The sequence below is a fragment of the Petaurus breviceps genome, unplaced genomic scaffold (assembly GCF_028583685.1).
Source record: "Petaurus breviceps papuanus isolate PSGF00001 unplaced genomic scaffold, PetGlider_PUasm1.0 191, whole genome shotgun sequence".
Lineage (NCBI taxonomy): Eukaryota > Metazoa > Chordata > Mammalia > Diprotodontia > Petauridae > Petaurus > Petaurus breviceps.
Window position 1 is genome coordinate 2441194 of NW_027185811.1, and position 16551 is coordinate 2457744.

The 16551-nt window shown below is 44.1% G+C and overlaps 1 protein-coding gene across 1 annotated transcript in view; it reads right to left on the minus strand.

The window, feature by feature from the left end:
* Positions 1 to 11884, minus strand: part of ASIC1 (acid sensing ion channel subunit 1) — a 32774-nt gene extending 20890 nt beyond the window's left edge. Inside the window, exons 1-3 of the mRNA XM_069092582.1 lie at positions 11567 to 11884; positions 10261 to 10639; positions 8833 to 9028 (exon numbers count right to left, since the gene is read on the minus strand). Coding sequence (XP_068948683.1) covers positions 8833 to 9028; positions 10261 to 10622 — 558 coding nt within the window. The 5' untranslated portion in view covers positions 10623 to 10639; positions 11567 to 11884. The remainder of the gene's footprint in view (positions 1 to 8832; positions 9029 to 10260; positions 10640 to 11566) is intronic.
* Between the last annotated feature and the right edge of the window lie 4667 nt (positions 11885 to 16551).

The window sequence follows — 16551 nt, forward strand, 5'->3', positions numbered from 1 at the left end:
AAGCGCTTAGTGCAGTGCTTGGTACATAGTAAATCAACACTTTATAAATGCAAGTTATTTTCCATTATTTATGATAGCCCTAGGGCAGTTAGATGGTGTGATGAATAGAGTGCTAGATCTGGAATCAGGAAAACCTGAGTTCAAACCTGACCTCAGACACTTATAAATTATCTAATCCAAGCAAGTCACTTAACTTCTGTCTGCCTCAGTGTCTTCAACTGTAAAATGAGGATAAGAATAGCACCTACTCTGAAGGGTTATTGGGCAAGTCACTTAACCCTGCTTACCTCAGTTTCCTCATCTGTAAAATGAACTGGAGAAGGAAATGACAAACCACTCCAGCATTTTTGCCGAGAAGAGTTGAACACAACTGAAAAATGACTGAACTGAAAATAATCCTGTGTGCCAGTAAAAGGTCAGAAGGAGCCAAGAAAGCGAGGAAGAGCCATTTGTATGGGAGGGGATAGCATGGAGTCATGCTTCTGGAGAATGTATGTATGTATGTATGTATGTATAGTGTGTGTGTGTCTGTGTGTGTGTATAAGCTAGGGAATTAGAGGATGCAACATTAGGCTAGCCTGTTTCAGAGTTCCAAGGCACAGGTTGCCAAGAAGGGAACTTCTGGCGATATACTTTCTATTTTGTGCATTTGAGACAATCCAAAATGAATGAAGAAAAGATGCTGAAAGTCCCAAGCCAGATTAGAATGCAGGCCACAGTTTCAATTCGGTATTGGGAGTCAAGCAAACCTTAACTTTCCATGAGTTAAGGAAACTAGGAAGCACTGCTGTCTGCTCCATTTCATCCCTGGAGGCCTTCTTTGGGTCTGCACTGTGAATCTCTTCACCCTCTTTGTGCCCCTGGAGTCAGAGCTAGCCTCTTGTTGCAAAGAAAGAAGCTCTGAGCAACCCTGAACATTTATATTTTGTCATCACTGATCAGAATTTTCTTCAGACAATATGAACTCATTATGCTGCAGCATTCCCACTGTCACGGACCAATTATTTCTCAGTATCACCATTGAGAAACCTCATTTGGACCAACTGAAACTCGTCACTTATATGTTTTTGCATCTCATCTTTATGCTTTAATACTCATCCAGATAATACCAACCCATCATCCCTTCAAATCCTTTATAAACAAGTAGAAGGTCATGACCTTTTTCTCTGGAACCTTTGGTCTGTAGCTGTCCAAGGGTGACTCTCTCTTTGCCCCAAATACCCAATGGCTCAATCCTGAGAATACAGTCAGGGAGAAGAGTTTCAATGATATTTGTTCCCTTTGGATGATGGAAAGAAAACTGGACTTGGAGTCAGAAGACCTATATTCAAGCTCTCACATCATCATTTACTAGCTGTACATCTTGTGCAAATCACTCACTTCCTCTGAGTCTGTCTTCTCATTTGCAAAAATGGAGGCGATGATAGTTGTACAGCCTGCCTCACAGGAGTATTGTGAGAATAAAGGAAGTTATATATGTAAAGCACTTTACAAATTTATATAAGTGCTACATTGGTTTTGGTTTTGGTTCAGATCTGTGATTTCATCGGGGAGGGGGGGGGCGCTCCCTCCACAAAAGATTGGCAACCCAGCTAAATCTCATAGTTCTGGGGAGTTTCCTGGGACTCTGAGAAATTAAGTGACTTGCCTAGCTGGGGTAACACAGTCATGTATCTCAGAAGCAGAATTTGAATTTGGCAGGTGATGCCAAAGCTAACTCTAACCACTAGGACACTCTGCCTCACATATGCAAGTTATTGCTTTTAGGTTGAGGTAAAGGACGTCCAAGAAAGAGACAGGGAAGTTGAGTCTTGGACAAATTCCAAGATCCTCACAAATATGGTTAGGGAGAGAGCATACATCTTTGTTACATATCACTGGAAAGAGCTTTGAGGGATTGGCAATGCTCCATACAAATCACTAAGATTGGGATTAGGAGGAAGGAAGAGAAAGATATTTCTAGTCTGCTAGCTACTTGCAAAACAAAAACAAAAATAAAACCAAAAAAATCCATTTCCACTGTATGTCTCATTACTTACAGAAGTTCTTCAGACATGATAGGTCAGGCAGGAAGAAGAACACAGCCTAAGAGAGTTGATGGTAGGGCAGAAGAGCCAGAGAAGAGGCAGGAGAGGATCCAAGAAGGTTTGAGTCAACAAGGGTATCCCAGTACAAACTTGATTTTAGAAAAATATTTCCCCCAACTAGGAGTGGAGTCAATTAACATCAACATTATGGTCCAGTGAACAGGGCAGAGGGCTGGGAGTCAAATGATCAAGATCCTAATCCTGGATTTTACCATTAGTTGGATGTCTGACCTCAGGCAATTTGGAGTCATTTTCAAATCCTCCTCCCTGGAAATAGTTGGCTGCAATAGAGAGAGCACTGGACTCAGAGTCCAGGAAGACCTGAGTTTTAATCCTGTCTCAGACACTTACAATTCTGTAATCTTTGGTAAGTCACTGAACCTTTCTCAGTTTCTGTAAAATGTGGGCAATAATAGCACCTGCCTCCCAGGGTTGTTGCAGAGATAAAGTGAGATAATATATGCAAAGCACTTTTGCTTTAAGCACTATATACGTGTTTTTCCACCCCCCCATACAATTAGTTGCCAAGTCTTATCAATTACCAATATCTCTTGCATCCATCCCCTTCTCACCATTGTCATGGCCACCATTTTAATTCAGGTCCTCATCATCTCTCCCCTAGACTACTGAAATAGCCTACTAATTGATCTCCCTGCTTTCATTCTCTCCTCTCTTCAATCCATGCTCCATAGAGTTGTCAAAACAATCTTTCTAAGACCATGTAATTCTGAACATGCAATTCCCCTCCTCAAGAATCCTCAATGGTTCCCTATTTCTCCTGGGATAAAATACAAACTCTGAAGCTTGGTATTTAAAGACTTCCCTTTACACACTCTACACGTTCCAGTCAGTTAAAAGGACTGCTTGATTTTCTTCAAACTTGACATTCTACCTCCCACCCCATGGTTTTGCAGAGTTTCCTATGCCTCTCCCTTCACCATTGCCTCTTAGGCTCCTAAATTTCCTTTTTGGGTTCAGCTTGTGCTTTTTGCTATGAGATGCCTTTTTTTGACCCTCCCTACTAGTTACAAATAATATTCATTAGTAGATTTCTCTTCTCAAGTTCTTGTCTGTGTACAGGTCATAGCCCTGGTACAATGTAAGCTGCTTGAGGGCAGGGACTATTTTCCATTTTTGTCTTTCTATTCCCAGTGCCCATCATATTAACGTGTGCCTAGCAGGTGCTCAACCCAAAAGCTTGTTGAATGAAATTGAATTGAATGTCCTTGTGTTTTAGTTTCTGCATGTGTATCAGAAATAATATTATTTGTCCCATCTACTTCATAGGATTGTCAGAAGGATTCAGTTACATGGTAGATGGGGAGGTGCTTTGTATTAGTAATAATTATTAATACCCAAATCAAATACAGAACTGGGATTCCCAAACACTCCCAAGGGGCATTGGCCTTGAGGTGGATGTCTCTAGCTTAACACTTTAGTGTTACGAAAACAATGCTGAAATGGAAGTCAGGAGAACTTGGTTCATATCCTGGCTCTGAAACTTACTGGCTATGTATATTTAGACAAATCATGTCACCTCTCCGTAGCATAGCTCCTTATCTCTAAAATGGGAATAGTAACTGAATTATAAGGTGATTGATCCTAGTAAGGAACTCCTCTCCCTTTAATGCCTGATTAGGCAGCTAAGAAGTGAAGTAGCTAGAACAATGGGCTTGGAGTCAGGAATATTTGAGTTCAAATATTGCCTCAGATACTTCCTAGTTGTACGACCCTTGTCCAGCCATTTCACTTTTGTCTGCCTCAGTTTCCCCATATGTAAAATGGAGATAATAATAGCAGCCATGTCCCGGAGTTGTTGCTGTGAGGATCAGATAGGATAATAATTGTGAAACACTTAGCACGGTATGTGGCACATATAAGTGTAGATTCAGAGCTACTCTACTTTTATTTTGGAGGGGAGAAGGCAGGGCAATTGGAGTTAAGTGACTTGCCCAAGGTCACACAGCTAGTAAGTGTCAATTGTCTGAGGTCAGATTTGAATTCAGGTCCTCCTGACTCCAGAGCTGCCCCAGAGTTACTCTACTTTGAGAACTACTCCATTTTGTTCACAAAAATCTATTAATTGCTAAGCTTTTACTTCCCGAGTTGTATTTCAACTATTTCAACTTAGGTAACTTAGCTACTAATTCAATTAAACAATTAAATTCTGTTGAATCATTTCAAACTATCAATATGTTTGGAAACTACATGCATCAGGGAAACCTGAGTTAAAATCCAGTCCCAGAAACTTACTAACTGTGTGACCCTGAGTAAGTCATTTCATTTCTGTCTCAGTTTCCTTATCCTTATGGTATAACAACAGTACCTTTCTCCCAGGGTTATTGTAAGAATCAAATGACATTATTGCTAAGTGATTGGCACAATGTCTGGCACATAGTAAGTACTATATAAATGTTGGTAATTATTACTATTTACTCTATACTGGTTTTTTTATTTCAATCAGTAGATATTAGAATATTGGTATTATATATATATTATATATTAGTATGTTGGTATATATTAGAATAGAATGTCAAATTGATACATGGTGATTTCTATATAAGAGGACTCAGAAATGCATTCAACTGAATTGATGTTATTTGACTGGGAAAAAAAAAGTTTTGTATTTTATTTTTAAAATCCATTGATACTGTTTATGTTATTGTTGAGCTTCTAATTTTTCTTGTATTGTGATTTTGAGGACATCATTGTATGAGACAAGCTATTACTTTAAGAAAAATAACATCTGGAGAGTAATTCAATTGTAACATTAGAAATAGGGCAGCTAAGTGGCATGGTAGATAGAGTATCAGGCCTGGAGTCAGGAAGACTTTTCTTCCTGAGTTCAAATCCGACCTCAGATACTTGCTAACTGTGTGACCCTGAGCAAGACAGTTAATCCTATTTGCTGCAGTTTCCTCATCTGTAAAATGAGCCGGAGAAGGAAACGGCAAACACTCCAGTATCTTTGCCAAGAAAACCCCAAAATGGGGTCACAAAGAGTCAGACATGACTGAAACGAATAAACAAAAAAAAATTAGAAAAATTAACTTCTCTTTTAATCTAGATGGTGTTAGATTATGAAGGGAGCAGGTGAAGAATGTGGTCACAAAGTTTAAAATTCTTAAGTAATTAATTGGGTGTATTTTGCTTTAAAATGGATAATAATAATAATAACTTCCATTTTGGAAAAATAGTACTACAGACTTCTTAGGATGTCCTTGTCTGTGAAGTTCCTTGAGACTCTCTATTTGGGGAGAGTCATAAGATCTTATCAATTCTGTGAGAGAAGCTGAAAAAATGCTGAAGTGGTTTGATGGGGACTAAGATCACCCCTAGCCAAAGTGAGAGGACTTGCAAGTTTGTTTAAAGATGGAGTTTTATCTGAAAGATTGTTTTTCCATCACTTACAATGCCTATCTGGAGTAGCTAGATGGCACAGTGGATAAAGCACTGGGCTTGGAATCAGGAAGACTTCTCTCCATGAGTTCAAATTTGGTCTCAGATGCTTAAACTGTGTGACCCTGGGCAAGTCACTTAACCCTGTTTGCATCAGTTCCTCATCTGTAAAATGAGCTGGAGAAGGAAATGGCAAACCACTCCAGGATTTTTGCCAAGAAAACACAAATAGGGTCATGACAAGTCAGATATAACTAAAACAACCAAACATCCTGCTAATAAATAGTACTACTTAAATTACATTTTTGAGCCCATTTATCAATTATAGACCTTAGATTCAAAGATTTTATTTTTCCTTAGGGGTTAATAGGCAATATGAATTTATGCTCAACTCCATATCCTAAGCAACTAGGTGAATGAGTTCTTTGGCTTGACATCCCTTTGCCAACCTTAAAGTATCTCATTCTTTCAGGTTGATATGAAGATTTGATCCATACATACATTCACAAATATTTATATGTGTATGTGTATGAGTGTGCATACCTTGTCAATATCCACCTTTGGGGGGAGAGAGAGAGAGAGAGAGAGAGAGAGAGAGAGAGAGAGAGAGAGACAGAGAGAGAGAGAGACAGAGAGACAGAGAGACAGAGAGAGAGAGAGAAGAGAGAGAGATAATCCTCAAAAGAGGGGGATAAGATAAAGATGTAAAAATTTTGAATTTTTGATGAAGTAATAAACTTTGAGAAAGCAACAAAATTAGAATATTTCCTCTAAGAACTAGGATATATATAAATATATTATATATATATATTACATATATATAATATATATATGATTGGCTTCCAAATGTTTCAAATGGAGTACATGGGCTTTGATTATGTTTTTGTATGTTCTCAAAATTGGATTAAGGATTTTACATGTAAAATTGCATTAATAATTGTAAAGAAATTTAAAAATCATGCTCTTTTCCAGTTTTGAAGTCACTCTTTGATAATATTAAGAGACAGACAGAAGGGTACATTTTCCAAGTCAGGCCCTCACGGATCCTTATTAAGATTCTTCCAACAGTCTATTGGTGACATTGCCCATTTCTGATACAGGGTTCAGGTAAAGATAGTAAGAGCAAATCATATGTAAAAACTGAATTTCTCTGAACTATGGGGTTACAATTTGATGTTCTATAGTACTATTGTTAATAGGATTAGCTCCATAAGGTTTGGACTGGTTTTCACTCTTTGCACTAGTTATTAGAAAACCAAATTTAGGAGGCTATATTAAATTGTATTGAGTATCATTACTGGAAGATTTTAGCAGTATTATATAGGAGACATCTGCAAGTAACCTGGAACCAGGGGAGAGTCCCCTCCAGAGCTGCCACAAGAATGAGGCCTATTACAGAATTTCCAGAGATGTTTCCAGAGACCTGGATGACTGCATGGAATAGTGGGGACTCAAAAAATAGCTTTTAACCACATGGATTTTGGGAGTGGGTTACCAAGAACAAGGTGACTTGGTTTATTTAATAGCAATGATGATTATTGTATTACTTTGGCTTTTACGTTTTATGATATTTATGTTTGCCTACAAGAAGGGCATGCCTAAATCACTTTTTTTTTTTTTCCTATTTGGGAATCAGGGCCATTCCTCCTGCAACTTTTGTTGAGCTGAAAGTTTCTCTTCTGTTTATATCAACCTCACCTGACCAAAACTTGACTTATGGAAATGTCATCTGACATTCCTCAGGTAGAGACCAAAGGGAAGTTTGAACTTCCTAAAATGATTTAGTTATTTGTCAGCTACCCAGCTAACCGGTGATATGTAAATGTCCCCTCTCAATCACTCTATTGTGAACCCTCTAATTTAGTAGTTTAATCTGTAACCTGACTTAATTTACCTATAGAATCTGTTTCATGAGGTTTGTCTTTTCAAGGGACAAATGAGATTATGATTCTAAGTCTGTCCAACTTTCATGACATTAAAGGAAGTATAGGACTACAATTTTTTTTTTGTGATACACATGGCCATAGTGTACTTGTATCCTAGTGTGAGTTTATGTCTCTTGACTTATAACCAAGTTTTTTGTGCTCTCCTCAGGATGGATGGCTGATGCTGCCTTTGGATTACTGACTACCCTGTGAGTGTCAAATCCTTGGAAACCCTAACCTCTAAGGGCACCTCTGACCCTCTCACACTTACAAGAATTCGATCCATGACCCCTTTTAGTCAGGTTGTTGTGTCTGTATAGCACAAAAGAGCAAAAGGAAGGATCCAGAGCTACTCCATTTTGAGAATTACTCCATTTTGTTTACACATAGATGTCTGTACTCTCCCATTCACACAAGTAACCTGAAATAGTATCTGCCATGGTACCCTGTTGTACAACCTATTTTGAGAAGCAGCCTAGCCCCTTACATCCTGTTACACAGAAACCCCTAACCATGAAACTGGGTAAAGGGCTAATTATACTACATTAGCCTCAAACCCTAGCAACAGAGACCTTGACTAATCAACTTTTGCCCCATCCCTACTCCTTTCTAACCCTATAAAAGACATTGTTTCTTCCCTGAAAGATGTGACTCTACCTGAGCTAGAAAAACACCTTCGCTCCCAAGCTCAATAAACCTTGCTTTGGTTTATAAATTTCTGGTCCAGTTTACCTGGTTTTTCCCATTCTTCCACATAAGTGCTATATAAATGTTAGCTATCATTATTATTGATTCAGGCTTAACAAAAAAAGTTGGCAGAACCAAAACCTCCATCTGGACTGTGCTCCAGAGGCCTTACTCATGCCCTTTAATCTCTTAACCCTCACCTTCATCCCTGGCTCTATGGCAGCCAAGGAAATAACTCGGTTGGAGGGTGAGAGAGGTTCCCTGCCTGACTATTGTTCCTTCCCTCCCCTGTTTGCTCTATCCCTGGTAGAGAGAACCACCCTGGTACCAAGCTGATACTGGTGAGCCCCTACTCTGACATTTCTGTGCCACAGCAATGGGAGAGAGGGGTTGGTCTGGGACATAGTCAGGGTTGGGCAGGGCCATGGCAGCATGAGGGGGGTGGAGAGGGGTGCGTGGGACTGGCAAGCTCCTAGAGTCAAGAAATGTAAAAGCTGAAGGGGCTAGGGACACCCCACTCATCCTGAGATACCAATCTCTAAGTGCTAAGCAACACTGCCCTCCCACTCTGAACACTGAGCAAACACTGTGCTCCCAAAAGCAGCTGAGAAACATCCCTCCCCACTCTAAGCGAATCACTTCCACGATGACTCCGAAGTCTAGCCCTTCCCACAACTAAAGTAACCCACCTGACTGACTCCCACACACTCCCAAGCAAACACCACTTCCCTCACCACTTTGAAGTCATCAGCACTGCAGACTTCACCCCGAAAGTGGCAGGACAGCAACATGTCATGTATGTCATGTCCAGCTCGGTCATAGAACTCCAGCATGTTGAAGGGTTTGGGCTTAAAGTTTCGGAAGTTGGCCTTGTCCTGTAGCATTTCCAACTGTTTTTCATCTGCCATCTGTGTGTCTGGGATCTCATACCTGGGCCAAAGAGAGGGGTTGCAGCTGAGTCTAGGAATCACTCCAGCCTTGTCCCTCTTTTTTCTTTCCATGACTGGAAAAAAGGTGAGCCAGACTATGGAGACAGAAGGCTGGGAAGCAACAGGTAAAAGGGGGGTGGGGGTGGGATATGATCATGATGACTGGGGCAGAAGACATATTGTGGTGAGGTCCCATTCAGACCTCAGGCTTTATGGGGGATTGGGATGAAAATGGGGAGCTAGAAATCCTAGGACCATACACTTGGAGTTGTAAGGGACATCTAGTCGTCTAGTTCACCCCTCATCTTAGATATGAGGGCCAGAAAAGTTAAGAGATTTGCCCATGGCCACACAGGTTATAAGCAACAGAGCAAGGATCCATGGCAGGGCCATTTAACTCAAAATACAGAACTCTTTCCCCTTGTACCCAGAATTCTCCCTAACCATTTGGAAACAGAATGAAAAATTATATTCTTGGGTTTAGTCAATTGCTCAGCAACTGTGCCCAGGGTAGCACTTGTGACTGCTGGGTGAGTTGAGAGCTCTCAAAGTGAGGTGCATAAAAAATCTCCCTGGAGGGCCCGGCACACAACTTCAGGGGACAGTGCCAAGAAAGAAACAAGCAGGAAGGCTGAAGAGGAGGGACATGACCTATGTTGTTAACTTCTACTCTTTGTCCCCATGGATGTGGGATTATGGACACACTGGCCCCAGCCTTATTGGGTGCTTCATCGTTCTTAAAGATTCCAAAAACAAAGGGTCTGGGCTCCATCCAAAGGAATAGAGGTTATAATTGGGCTCCATAAGCCAGAGACACAGAGTACCAACTGTCATTGTGTGTGTGTGTGTGTGTGTGTGTGCGCGCGCGAGTGCGTGTGCACAGGAAGGGGAGGGGAGGGGGTAACATGGTGGTCCAGAGTCAGAGGTAGCCCGAGTTGGGAGGAGAGAAAAGCAACACCAAAGGGAATTTAGCATTTGGAGGGAGACTCAATGAGAAGTAAACACTACTAAGAGTGGTGCTATCCAAGCTGAATCAGGAAGATATAGGGAAGTGGTGATGAGGGTACTCAGCTGTACCCAGAGCTAAGGATACAAATCCTAAGGTGAGGGAGCAGGCCCTGGAGAGATGGAAGATCTGGGGGGGGATAGAGAAGTACATCCATAGGAGTGCCTGGAGGAAGAGGAGGACTTAGTGACTGGGACCAGGCCAGGGAGGGATTGGAGGGTGCCCACCTGTTGTTGAGCAGGGCCAGCAGCTCACCAGCATGGTACAGGTCATTCTTGGAGACTCGGCTGAAGCGAAATTCGTTAAGGTTGCACAGGGTGATGGCAGGGAAAGTGAGGTGTGAGGCTGCCACTTCGTCCAGCTTGGTGACATGGTGGTAATGGAAGTAAAACTGTACACGTTCCGTACACACACACAGAAGCACGGCCAAGGAACCCAGGAAGCACAGGGCCCACAGGGCCCGTTTCAGGGACAGCCGCTCGTAGGAGAAGATATGGGCCAGGCCGTGTAAGGTGGAACTGCTGGCAAAGGCCTGAATGCTGACAGGCTGGACACCACCCACCTCTTCCTCATCTGCCTTCAGCTCCATCCTGCCCAGGGAATGTCCTGGGGAGTGGAGAAAAGGGTTTGTCTTCCTATATGGAGGATGGGGGTGGGGAGGAGATGGAGAATGTGGATGGGAAGAGGAGAGGGCTAAGAAGTATTCTTCCTACCACCCTTGGAAACTCCCTCCAGTCCAACAGACTCCAGTACAGGGAATCCCCCAGACCTGCTTAACCTAATGCTTGGAGTCTCTCTGCCCAGAATGAGGGTTCCTCCAAATGTGGAGTAGCCTGGGACAGAGCCTCTCCTCATGTGGTCAGCTTAGGACAAGGAATCTCTCTATAAATGTGCTGACCCCAGAATAGGAGATCCCCAAGATGAAGCAATATGGGGCAGGAGAGATGTCTCAAATATATTCCCAGGGCATAGGAGTTCTTTCCTGTCACTCAGTGACAGCTCCCCCCCCCACCTCCCTCCCCCCTTTCCTAGTAAAAAGCTTCCCCCATCCCCCAGGTGCTGACCCTAATGCTGGGGTGCTTTTTAATATGGGTGTCACATGGACCAGTTCTCTCCCGTGGATGAATTCAGGGTCAGGGCATCCTTACAGGCTGGGGGAAGGGGGCTGTTTTCTTACCTGCAAGTCCCTGTACCTTTCTATGATTGTGTGTGTGTGTGTGTGTGTGTGTGTGTGTGTGTGTGTGTGTGTGTGTGTGTGTGTGTGTGTGTAAGAATGAGATTGGAGGGCAGCCCGGGTGGGGGGGCAGGGGGGGGGGGGGGAGGCGGTTCCCTCTGACAGAGGGCTTTCCCTGCCCCAGAACCCCCACTCCATAGATTCTCGCCGCAGCGAGGTCTTCTGCCTGCCCCACACCCCCCACGCTATCTCCTCAGCCACCGCACCACCCTAGGAGCCCAGGAGGAGAGGGAGGGAGAGCCCCTGCTTCTGGGTGATGAGGCTACCCAGGGCGTACGACACGCGCGTTGGGGACCAACCTGGGGTAGTTCCGGGAGCCCAGCGGTCGGCGGCGGGTCCTGGATAGCTGGGACCAGACGCCTGCTCAGCGCCGAACCACCGAGGGGCTCATGGCTGAGAGCGGGAGAGCCCCCGGCCGCTGCGCCGCGCCTCGCAGAGCCCTGCAGGGAGCGGCCCGCCCGGTCCGGCTCAGCCCGCCCGCCCGATCAGCTCGCTTCAGCTCTGTCCGGCTTGGCTCGGCGCGCTGTGCTTTCAGCCTAGGGATCTGCAGGGATCCATCGTCCGGCCAGGGAGGCTGGGAGGCGGGGAGGCGGGGAGGCAGGGAGGCAAGAAGGCGGGCGGTCGGGTGGGGGGCGCGTGCGCGTGCGTGCTTGAGTGTGTGTGAGTGTGTCTCTGTGCCGTGTGCTCCGGTGCGCGGGGTACCCTAGATCTGGGAAAGAGGGGACAACAGAACTCAGTCTGACTCTGCCATCCTCCCTCCCCTTTCCTATCCGTCTTTCACAGACGTCTCTGTTTCTCTGATGCCTCTCTCTGAGGTCAGATGGCTAAGTGTTAGACAGGGCTGGAGCGCAGAGGTTGTGCATCAAGGGGTCTGGGAGTGAGCTTATGTGTGTGAGAGTGTCGGCACCCCAGCGTCCGCTTGCCAGAGCTGTCTCGGATCGATGGTCCTGCTCCTTGCTGCTGCTTCCTCTGGTGGCTGCAGCTGTACATACACACGCATACGCGGTTAGAGACACATTCAGAGAGACACACACAAGCACACAGTCACATTGAACAAAGACAAAAATACAGCCACACATCAACATAAACAAGCGCCTATGCATTCACAACGCACATGCAAGCACACAGAGACACAATAACATATACGGGCACACATTTGTATACATGAACACAGGCACTAACAGAAACTTACCACACAAACACAATTTAAGTCACATTCCCATTGTATCTCTGCACACCTGAAGGTCCTCATCCAGACACTATGCAATGAGACTTACAGATACATTCATTCACCCATTCTTACACATTTGCACACAGACACAGGGCATGCACAAACATACAATGTCCTACATTCTCTGACCCTATTTTATAGTCCTAACCCTGCTTTAAGAGGCTAGCCCTGTTCTAACTGAAGCAAAATAGGGGAGAAGGGGACAGGTCCCTGAATCTCAAATTTCTAGAAGGCTGGAGAAAAAAGAGGGGTAGATGATTGAAGTTGAGATGGAAGGAAAGAACAAGTAAAGGGAGGGAAGAGAGGATAGAAAGGAGGAAAAATAAGAGGTTAGAGGAGGAACAAGAGGGTGGAGGAGGGTCAGAAGACAGAATTGGAAAGAAGATGGGGTAGTGGGTTTTGTGGAGGAACTCAGGGCTACTTCACGGGGGCAGTTAAAGGTGAAGTATACTCACTGTGGGGTCTGTCCTTCACAATCCTCCCTTCATCAGATACCTTGCTGGGCTCTCCCCATCTAATTAACAGGAAAGGAGCAATCATGGCAAAGGTGTTAATTTGCTGATGCTCATTAGGAGCTCTTAGCACCGAGGCTGCTGAGGTCCTGATGTTTTTAAATGATTGGGAAAGAAGGTGGTGATGGGCAGAGAGAGGAGGTTAGAGTTTGGGAAGGTGGAGGAGAGCCAGTATGCATCCTAGAGGTGGAATTCAGTTTCTAGATTTCCATACAAAAGCCTAGAGCTGGAACATGGGAGAGGATGGAAAAGGGGGGTGGGGGGTGGCACATGGGGAAGGAAAGAGAGAGCAGAGACGTGTGAAGATTGGAATCAGAAGGATGACAATCATTTAGGGAAAGAAGCCAGGTTAGAGGAAGTGGGGGTGAGAGGTGGAGGGTGGAAAGAAAGCACCCATGCTTTCAGTGTTCAGGAACACTGAAAGGAAAGAGGTAAGGTACTATAGTGGGAAGGGAGTAAGAGGCCAGAGAGTGCAGGGGCCAGGTGGAGAAATCTTGAGCTAGATCATACCTCCTTGGGAGATGTCCAAAAACACCTAGAAGCTCTTTGGTAGGTGAGGCCTCTTGGTAGTTAGGGTCTATGGGCAGCCACTGGATGGCAGCAACTACCAGGAGACTTAGAAATCCAATGAGGCATTACTGGGTTAGAATTCTGCAGGATGAGGTCTTTTAGAAGGTGCCTAAATCTGGATGCCTAGATCTTAAAGTTTCTTGGAGACAGGACGTGTCTCAGAGCATCTGTAATTTCCCCTAAGACCCAACCCCAGCAGAGCTGAGTGGTCTGTGAAATTCCCTTCCAGCGACTTCCAACGAGTTGCAAATTGTTTTAATCAAATGAATATTATCTAGGAAACAATAATGGGAGGAAGGTAGGGTGAAGTGAGGGTGTGTAAGGAGGCCAGATCAATACTGAGGCACTTAGCAACATTAGTATGAATCCCAATAGGACCACCTCTAACCCATTCTAGCAAGGTAAAAGTCTCTTCCAGAGATCTCTAGGGCAGAACCTAGGGCTTCCTTTTGTGGCAGATTTTCAATTTCATAACCTCAGCTTTTAGGAAGACTTTTTATGTCTTAAATCCCTCATACAGCATTTTAAAGGCAGTTTCTTGTTCAGTCCTCACCGAAATGAATCCTGCCCTGACTTTTATAGCACAAAAACCAACTAAAACTACTCAAGACCTCTTCCTCCTCCCTCCCTCCCCTTCTACCCTAGGTCTTCTCTCTTCCAGGCTGAAGGATCCCCATTTTCTTCAGCTTCCTTAATTGCTACTATTCCACGTGCCCCCCCCCCCCCTCAATTTGAATTCATTCCCTTGAATTTGATGTTCCCATTTCAGACCAACCCCCTTGTGGGTAGGGGATGAACCCAGAGGTTCAATCAATCGATAAACATTTATTAAATGCCTACTATGTTCCATCTATTGTGCTAGGTGCTGTGGACATAAAGGTAAAAAGACAGTCCCTGCTCGCGGTGTGGAGGGAGACAACATGCTTGCAAATCCATACAGATCAGCTGTGTACAGGATAAAGTGGGAGGGATCAGCAGAAGGGGAGGAGCTTGAACGCAGGGAAATCAGGAAGGTTTATCGTAGGTGGGATTATAGTCAGGACTTGAAGCCCTTCCTCATAAGGTTCTATTTAGTGAAATAAATCATGACCTAAACGCACTCTAGCACTATTATTGTTCCCGTTTCTCAATAGCTCATCTAGGACTCCTTCTACTTTAGACCCAGGAGTTACCCTAACACTTCCCAGAAGTTAGACAGATAGGGACTCAGTCAGGGAGAAAGGGAAACAGAGGTTCTCCAGGGATAGGAGAGGACCCCTGGTCCTGATTTCTAATTCTTCTCCTTCTCTTCTTTCATCAATGGTCCCGCTCCCCCCAAGCGTGAAATCACAGGCTCCCCAATCTGTCTGCATTGACTTAATCTGCCAGCTCAGCAAATGAAGAGACTATTAAGGAGTTAATTAGTAGGCTGGTAGGAGGGGGCTGCAGGATCAAGGAACAGCATTAGTTATGATGGGCGCACCAGTTCTGCCTCAGTCATCCCACATATACCACCTTCTAGTGACAAAGGGTAGTAGAAACAGGGTTATGGGTATGGGAAGAAGCCTCTGCCATTTTCCTCAAGCACTGGGTGAACTAAAACCAGATTAATCCTATGCCTATGACCCTTCTCTCCCTCTTCTCTCACATTCATCCTTTTCTTTTCTACAGTTCCCCATTCAGGATCTCTGATTTAGAAAAACCTCTCTACCCTTTAACTCCACTCTTAACCTTTTCCTATCTCCCCTCATTCCTCTCTTTGCTCCTCTTCCTCTCTCCCTCTTCTGCATTCTGTTCTTTTCTCTCTCCCTTCTCATTCCTCATCCCCTGCCCCAGCTCAGCTCCTGCCTCAGCTCTCTCAAACTCTGCTTTTCTCTATCCTACCTTACTTCTCTCTTTCCTTCAGATTCCATACGCCTTTCCCCTCTCTGCCTTTTCTCTTCCATTTAGCACCCCCTCTTAAAGTCTCTTTTCTTTCTCCCTAATCTCCTACATCCTCCCACACCTCCCTACCTCTAATTTTGGTCTCAGTAAATTTGCTTTGCAAATTGGTCAACAAGTGTGTGACTGTGTATAGATACTGATGCATGTATTAGAGCAGTGTTATGTCCATGTTCTCTGTACATCTAATTGTGTTATGGAGGCTCTTTGTACGTATTTACATATGTTTCCATTGGTTGCTGTGTCTCTGTATAGTTGCTTTTCACTGTATCTCTCTCTTTTCCGGGCTGCTGATTTCAATGTCTCTATTTCTTTATGTATCTCTCTGTCTCTCTCGATTTTTTCAGGGTCTATCCATGGCAATCGTGTCCTCTTCCACAACCACCAAGTGGAGACAGATGGTTATCGTTTTCATGCCACATTCTCTGATTTGTGGCCTCAACATGTCATCTGTATTACAACAGCTTTTGGGATAGGGTAGAGGGAAGGGGGGGGGATGGAACAGTGAAGAAGGGAAAATAAAGAGATTATAATATAGAAACAGAGGCCAAAAGAGATAGAGACAAAACAGAAGAGGTGGAAAAATAGTCTGAGAATAAGAGACAGAGAAATAGACTGAAAAAAAAAACCCCAGAAAATAAACGGGGTGGGGGAAGAGATGAGATACAGGGGAAAATGAAAGACATACAAGGTAAGAGTTGGGGGAGAGGGATGGGGCAAGAAACACAGAGAAACAGAGAATTTGGATCAGTCTTTACTCTAGGAAGTCTTCCCTGACTACTATTTTTTCCCCTCTTTCCCCTGACGTTACCCTTCACAGTCACCACTCCCTTTTCCATTCATGGCTCAGGTACCTACAGCTTTATCCACAGCACCTAATTCTCTTTTCTCTGTTGGTCTTCATCTTTCTTGGAAATATATTTCATCTCCTCTACAGAACTGAATACCTTCCCATTGTAGAGACTGTGTCTCTCTGAAAAAGAGATAGGGTGAGGGTAGAGGTGACAGTGTAAAGGGGGAAAGGACTAAAATCGATTGGATTAGCTCTGCA